We start from the raw sequence: 8,419 nt of genomic DNA on the forward strand, positions 1-8,419 counted from the left end.
TTATCAATGGCCTTAATCTTCTATTTTAGTGACCCTTCCATAGTCACACCCTATACTTGTCATCACCCAAAACTGCCCAGCCTCTAAAATCTTGAATTTTCTAAAACTTTACTTTCTGATCATTACCCCACAACCTCCCTAATCCATAAGGAAGGAGAAAAATAGTAAAAGAAAAAAGGAATTGAAGTTTAAAAAAAAAAAAAAAAAAGAAAAGAAAAGAAACTTGTGTTCAAACATGAACTTACCTCTTCCTAAATTCTTGGGCAAATTATTTAATCTCTCTGGCCTTGATGTAACCCAAGAATAACAGTGACAGTAATACCTACATCCCAGGGTTTGAGGTCGAGGATAACAGTGCATGTCAACATCCTGGGAAAATGCCAGGTGCATACGAGGCACTCAACAGATGTTTCTTCCCTCCTCAGACCCACCTCCCAACCTCGCAACCTCCAATCTCCATAACACCAATATTCTCTCACACTAAATCCCAACCCAGACATCACTCTCTCCTTCATTGGTTTCTTTTTTTTTTTTTTCCATTCAACAAAGTGAATGTATTTATTGAGCTAGACATTACTCTAAGGTCTTGGGATACCTCTATACAGCCTTGGTTCTTCTAGCCTAATAAGAAAGAAAAAGCATCACAATAAAAACTCCAATGTATAACAAGAATCATCTTTAAAAAAACAAGCATATCAGGGCACTGGGTGGCTCATTCGGTTAAGTGTCTGATTTTGGCTCAGGTTATGATCTCATGGTTCAAGAGATCAAGCCCAGAATCAGGCTCCGAAAGAGAATCCCTCTCTCCCTTTCCCCCCACTCACATGCACCTGTGTGCTGTCTCGCAAAAATAAAACACACACACACACACACACACACACACACACACACACAAATTGTATCAGGCCTCTGCTTAAAACACTCCCAAAGACTTCCAACTGCTGTTTAAAAAAAAAAAAAATTTAGGGTCTTTTGTTATCTGCAGAGGTCAAGTCTCAATCTTCAACACACTTCAGCCACACTGGCCCTTTTCAAGCTCCTTAAAGGCACTGCATTCCTTCTCACATCAAAATACTGCCACATGCTACTCCAACTACCTGGAACACCTCCTCCCATACCTACGCCCACCTCAACCCTTTTCAGGTATCAACATTTCCTTGGGAAAGAACTCTGTGAACATTCTCAGTCCATAGACAGATTTCACAGCTCCCTTATACTTAGTCTATGGAGTCTTTACCACAATTATTTGATGGACGCTTGTCTTGTCCAAATGGACTATCAATTCTATGAAAGCTACATCTCGTCTGACTTGTTCACTGCTACATCCCAGTAACTAACACACAGTTCATATTCCATAGTTGTTGAAGTGAGGAATGAATGTAGCAAATGGGAGTGATTAAGTGGTGGGAGTCCATTCCTGGCATGAAATAGAAGGTCCTACGAACAATAACACACACTACTCTTCAAATCTTGTTAAATTTGGTTCATACAGTTATTAAAACATCTTCTGGATATTGTAACAGGGACCATATTACAGTAAGTTTTGAACTCCTCAAGCTGCTGGGATCAACAAATACTCAACAGAAACAGACTAAATAGAAAAGAAATTAAAAATGTAGTTATAGGCATCTGGGTGGCTTAGTTGGTTAAGTATCCAACTTCATCTCAGGTCATATCTCATGGTTTGTGGGTTTGAGTCCCGAGTCAGGCTCTGTGCTGACAGGTGAGCCTGGAGCCTGCTTCAGATTCTGTCTCCCTCTCTCTCTCTCTCTGCTTTTTCCCCACTTGTGCGTGCACTCTCTCTCTCAAAAATAAACAAACATCAGGGCTCCTGGGTGTCTTCTCAGACAGTTAAGCATTTGACTTTGGCTCAGGTCATGATCTCATGGTTTGTGGGTTCGAGCCCCTCATGGGGCTCTGTGCTGACAGCTCAGGGCCTGTTCCATATTCTGTGTCTCCCTCTCTCTTTGCTCTTCCCCCACTCATGCTCTGGCTCTGTCTCAAAAATAAACATTTAAAAATTCTTTTAAAAAATAAAAATTAACATTAAATTTTCTTTTTTTTAATGTAGGCTCTAGAGTCAGAAGAATTTTCCCCAATTCTGTCATTTCTTAGGTGGACCTCTTTTGACTTAGTTCCTCCGGTTATAAAATGCGGAAAATGGAAGCACAGATCTCATAAGATGGCAATAAGGATTACAGACTGTTGAGACAGAGTAAGCCCTAGGTGAATCAGTTACTATTACTGTTGTTGCTGGGTACTTACTTTGTACCAGGTTCCACACTGGATGATATCATAAAAAAATACAACTCTATTAACTTCCTGTTTTAAATATTTAAAAAAACAAATCTATATCCTTTATAGAAGTTTCAAAAATATTTTTTAAAACATAGGAAAATACCCATAATCCATAGCTTCCTTTCAGGGTACATCCTCCTAGTCCCATAATACATTTTTGACAAGGCCATCAAAATCTTCATTCAGGATATCAAAAAAGTCATCTTGGGGCGCCTGAGTGGCTCAGTTGGTTGAGCCTCCGACTTTGGCTCAAGTCAGATCTCACATTCGTGGGTTCGAGCCCCGCGTCGGGCTCTGTGCTGGCGGCTAGCTCAGAGCCTGGAGCCCGTTTCCTGTCTTGTGTCTCCTTCTCTCTCTGCCCCTCCCCCTCTCATGCTGTGTGTCTCTCTGTATCAAAAATAAACATTAAAAAAAAAGTCATCTTACCATTCTAAACTGTGTCAAATAGCCACCACACTTAATCTCACCCAGTGAACAGAATTAACTTTTTCTTAATATTTACTTTTAGGAGAGGGAGAGGGGGAGAGGGGGAGGGGGGGAGAGGGGGAGGGAGAGAGAGGGAATGCGCGTGCACGCAGGGTAGGGGCAGAGAGAGAGAGGGAGACATAGAATCCGAAGCAGGCTCCAGGTTCTGAGCTGTCAGCACAGGGACCGATGTGGGGCTCAAACTCATGAACTGAGAGATCATGACCTGAGCTTAGGTCAATGCTTAACTGACTGAGCCACCCAGGTGCCTCTAACTTTTTCAATATAAACAATCAAAAATCACTCCCCCGCTCAAAACTCTTCATTGGTTTTCCCATTACACCTGGAGAAAATCCAAACTCCTTCACCTGGCTTCCAAAAGCCTCCATGATCTGATCCCTGCCCCCCTCTCTGATTTTTACAACCCCTGGGTCTCTGCTCCAGCCACACCAGCCCTCCTGCAATGCCTTAAACATCACAAGCTAATTGTCACCTTAGCACCTTCTCCTAGTTGTTTCTGTCTGCCTGAAATAACCTCACCTCCACCCTTTGCTTGCACATCATCTGCTTAGGAAAGCCCTGACACCCTATCTAAAATAGTCTCCATTCCTTCCATTGCCTGCTTTAATTTTCAATCAAAACATTTACCTATTACGTATTTTGTCTTCTGTCACCAGACTTTAAGTTCCAAAAGAAAAGGGCTTTGCCTTGTTCATCGCATGGAGACACTAGGTGCTCAATACACATTTAAGTGACTAGGGGCACCTGGGTGGCTCAGTTGGTTAAGCATCCGACTTCGGTTCAGGCCATGATCTAAAGGTTCATGGGTTCGAGCCCCATGTTGGGCTCTGTGCTGACAGCTAGCTCGGAGCCTGCTTCAGATTCTGTACCTCCCTCTCTCTGACCCTCCCTTGCTCGCGCTGTCTCTCTCAAAAAAAAAAAAAAAATTTTTTAAATTTAAGTGACTAAATATATCAACAAACAAATTATATCACTGACTACTATATTATCAGTTAGTCTAATTTTCACCTACTTTTACATTTAAACACAAAGGGCACTATGAGCTAACATGAGGAAAAACTGTTTTACTAAGTACTTACTTGGCTGATCAGCGTAAGTTCTCAGAGGAACTGCAGAAACTCCCTGTAAGCCATGAGATATTCGACTGAAATGGCCTCTCTAGAAAAAAGAAAGAAGAAAACGTTCATATTATGTAAACTGTGAATTCAAAACAGAACCACTGAAGGTCCATGAAAACGTAATGACTTGGAGCAAATTTTATCAAGCACCCGTTATTAATGTATCTTCCATTGCCACATGGAGATTACACATCAATTTCTCCTCTTTCATAACAATTAAACTTTTCCACTTCAGCTCACCACACTTTCTTTTCATTATGAGTATTCAATAAATATATCAGCCCAATAAAAAGCGTTACTCAGTGGTGTGAAGTTTTATTGTTTTCAGAAAGCACAGCTAATTTCTGGTGCCAGGGATCATTTTAATGTCACAATTAAAGGTCTTAGAGTTCTAACTTAAGTACCCAATAATCTATATTATTACAATGCTTCTACTTGTAACTACTGTTTCCTAACTCAACTACCATGTACAATCTATGAAGATGCTCCTGAACGGTTAATTAGAAACAAAATTAGACAATGTAACTTACGAAAACGCAGTTACAGACATTCAACAGCTGCTACGGTTTCACAAACGGCATCACAATCTCCATAAAAAATATCTATGGATGTCTACTCCTACCCTGAGAACAATGAGGGACAAAGAAACAAAACAAATAGCTGTTATCACAGCAGGCAAATGGGAGGCGGTGAGGAAACCCACACTAATGGAGTCATGTTCTCTACTCCAAGGCAATTCAAGGCACCTGAGATCAGGACCAAAGAGGCGCAGACCAATCAAACAGCAATCCTGCCTCTTAGTCCCAGCTCTCCCTCTAACTAAAAGTCTAACTCCTAGCATATTACGTTAACTCTCAGGAACACAGGTTACTCATCCTAGAAACAAGGCAGTTTGATCAGTATATGATCTTTAAGGCGTCCATCAGTAGAGTACCCAGCCACGATCCCACAAATATGCAATCTGGCTGTATTTGGCACGCAGATGAAAAGGGAGAGCTGCCTTAACGAGATAATCTGCTGCAAGCCTCTAGAAGGGAAGGCGGTGGATCCCAGCTTAAAGCTGCAAACAATGAAGAGGCCTTTGAGAAATTTCTAGGACTACCTGTCGGGGCTGACCGCGTCTGGGCCTTTCAAGGAGTGGCCCCAAGGTTATGATCTTTAAGGCCCACTGCCCCTCTAGGGCTGAGAAAAGGTAGAACGTAGGAAAAGCCAGAGCAGACGGGGCAAGTGCGATTTCTACTTCCTCTGCCAAGGTAAAGAGGCCCGTGCATCCCAAGACCCAGGCTTGGGAGTGGACAGTGAGTGACGGCTAGCCGTCACACATCAGGCGGTGCCTCTCGCCGCCCAGGTCTTCGCTCAGGCCGCGGCCCCGGCACAGCCTGCTCAGGGGCGGGGCGGAGGGTGGTCCCGGCCCGACCGCCGGCCTCTCTCGCCCCCACCAGTTAGGCCGCGTCCTGGACTCGGTGAGACGGCCCTTCCGTGCCGCAGGTTCCGCACGACCCCACCCAGTCGGTCCTCACCTTGGCCAAGGAGCAGTACACACGACTCCAGCTCTGCATTTTGCCGCTCAACTTTTCTTTCCGCCAATGCTTTCACCTCTGCTAAGCTCCCCGGCCGCCTCGCCAAGGTCTCCCCGCCTTGCGCATGCACAGGCGCAGCTTACGTCATGGGTCGGGAGCAGCGCGATTGGCCCGAGCGGTCGGGGCCCACGGGACTAGGCGTGCCTGTCAGGCGCGGAGTCGCACACTGTCGTAAAGTGCGTAGTGCTTTGTGGCCAGGAGGCAGTGCGGTACCATTTTACCGGTGATCTGAAAATACGGGAGCTTGTAACGGAACTTACGCCTGGAGGACGAAATAAATTAACAAAACTATCGTTTGCTTGGTGCAAGCTGCAGAAAGTAAGGCTTGACGGATTGTGCTAAACCGAGGAACCTCAGCACTTTCCAGGCATCGTCTCATTTCACAGCAACTATATGAAGGATTACGAGTTTTACCACTTAATGAGAGGTGGCCCAGAGAGGTTAAATATTCCTGAGGTCGCACTGGGGAAAGATGACTGCTTTATAATCTCTCCCTTCAAATCAAATACTGTATAAGGGATGGGGCCACAGACTTTGGCATCACGAGCAGCCTACTCTGAGTAAGCTCATTGGCAAAACAAACAAACAAAAAAAAAATACTATCTTCCCCCCCTTAGAGCAAGTTAGGATGAGTGGGATGGTGGATAAGATTTTAGGTTTTTATGAGACAATGAAAAACATTGTCTTCAAGATTTAGCACAGACATCTTATGGTCTGATTCATTGCTTTGTAATAACTATATAGTGTGAATGCAACTTAATTCTACATTTATTGAAAATTTACTGCCCAGGCACCGTGCTGGGCTCTGTGGATTTAATACTAGTTAGAAACTACTCCTTACCTAGCTATACTCAGTTTTAGGGGAGAAGATAGGAATGATATTTAGTTAGTGTTTTTTATACAGGCTGCTAGTTGTCATCCAAAATCCACCCTCCCTGTTCTTTCCTCTGTACATAAGCATTTTGGCCATCTTAACCATTTTCATGGTTTTAGCACCTGCCTACATACACTGATAACTCCTACTTTTCTCCAGTCTGCACTTCTCTTCTGATCTCTAATTCCATATTTTCCATTGTCTACAGAACACGTCCAGCTGGGTGACCCTGTTAGCACCTGTTTCAACTATCCAATTTATTATTTAAAAATGCATATTTTCTCCTTTATATTTATGATTCATGAATACCTCCAAATAGCCAGTCACCCCTAGTGAAAATTGTGTAGCCATTCCCAACTCCTTTAGTGGGTTGCTGTTTAGGTGACCACCCCTAGAAGCAGGCCCAGAAATAAGCAGTTGAGTGCAATAAGCTTATTTGAGAACTGATCCAAAGCACTGGTAGAGGATGAAAAAGAGATGGGAACGATTTCAGATACATTAACAAATAGATTACCACTATGAACAATTGGTACCAGACTCATTGGAGACATCTGGGAGATGGTATAGAACATGCTTCAGTTTTCCTACTCAAGATACGTCCATCAAGTTCCATCAGTCATTAGTTGAGGATTCCTCCCAGGGACTTTAACTCCCTGGCATTTCTGGGTTTCTCCATATGTGAGCTGAGGGAGTATCAGCAGCCAGAGAAGTCTCTCTCGCAGAGTCTCTAGGAAGGCTTGTGGATGAACATACAGAGGAGAAGTGCTAAAAGGATATAGGTGAACCACCAATAAGGTCGGCAATAATCACCGACTTCTATCAACTGTGAATGTGAGAATGAGAGTGAGAGAAACATGGAGGATGGCTCCAAAATTTCTAGCTTAGATGGCTGGGTAGGTAGTGAAACCAATAGAAATAGGCAACAGAGAAAGAAGAATGACTTGGGGGAGAAGATAATGAGTCAAGTATTGTGAATTTCAGATGCCAGCTGGACAATCCATTTGAGATCTTCAACAGTTACTGGAAACAAATGTCTAGAGCTTTGAAACTCTAGATTTGAAAGTTTGCTGGCATAGGGACAGTGATTGACACTTGTAGTAATAGATGCATTCTCAAAGGATAACACTTTTAAAATTTTTTTTACTTATTTTGAAAGAGAGAGAGCATGAATGGAGGAAGGACAGAGAGACACAGAATCCAAAGCAGGCTCCACGCTCTGAGCTGTCAGGATGATAGAAGATAGGATTTAGTAGGCGGAGAGGGAAAGATTAGGGCCTGAGGTCCCTGGGTGGGGAAAAACACGTATTTTGGAAAAATGCTGGGAGTGTCTGACCACAGCAAACCCCCTCAGGCCTAAGGTCCCTCTTAAGAAGGTTACAGACCTCACCTACTCTGCCTTCAGGTTTCCCTCAGGAATCTGACAAAAGACCTAACTAAAAATAAACAGTAGACCTTAAAGTGTTTAGCCCACAAGGACTGATATGGCCATAGACCACCTCTCATACAATGGAAAAGAGCCAATCAGGAAAGGACAACCCAGCACTTAGAGGTATCAAACCAATGAGGATAGGACCTGAGAGGGAAAGAGGGGATGTGGGTCCTATAAAACAAGGGCTTCTTGCTTATAGTTGGCGGGCATTCACTTTCAAATGTCCCCTCCCAGTAAAGAGGGCTTTCCTACTATTCTTCCTTTCTGATCTTACAATCTAATAAACTTTTGCCTGCTGCTCATTTTGTGTCCACCTCTTCATTCTTCAAAGAAGCGAGACCAGGTATTAAAAAAAATTCTGCAACAATACTTTCATTATAAAACTGAGAAGTATAATTCTGAGAAATGCTGTGGTGGTCTAAGGGGATTTGAACGAACTGGACAAGCTGGGGACAGAAGTCTCCCCTAATAAAGAGATGCTTGAGCTAAGATCCAATGAGACCTGTCCCTGGCAGTAAGTCTCACCATCATGCTTATTTGACAGATGGGAAAGTATTGCGAAGTATACTGGACTGACAAACAGGGGACCTAAGTTCTAGACCTAACTGCTGTTCACTTTCTGTGTCATTTAGTA

At 43.4% G+C, this 8,419-nt stretch overlaps 1 protein-coding gene across 1 annotated transcript in view; it reads right to left on the minus strand.

Moving 5' to 3' along the window:
• DLD (dihydrolipoamide dehydrogenase) overlaps nucleotides 1–5,544 on the minus strand; it is a 30,350-nt gene extending 24,806 nt beyond the window's left edge. The window contains exons 1-2 of the mRNA XM_029927082.1: nucleotides 5,423–5,544; nucleotides 3,864–3,942 (exon numbers count right to left, since the gene is read on the minus strand). Coding sequence (XP_029782942.1) covers nucleotides 3,864–3,942; nucleotides 5,423–5,461 — 118 coding nt within the window. The 5' untranslated portion in view covers nucleotides 5,462–5,544. The remainder of the gene's footprint in view (nucleotides 1–3,863; nucleotides 3,943–5,422) is intronic.
• Nucleotides 5,545–8,419: the final 2,875 nt, after the last annotated feature.

Source organism: Suricata suricatta, chromosome 2, assembly GCF_006229205.1.
Source record: "Suricata suricatta isolate VVHF042 chromosome 2, meerkat_22Aug2017_6uvM2_HiC, whole genome shotgun sequence".
NCBI lineage: Eukaryota > Metazoa > Chordata > Mammalia > Carnivora > Herpestidae > Suricata > Suricata suricatta.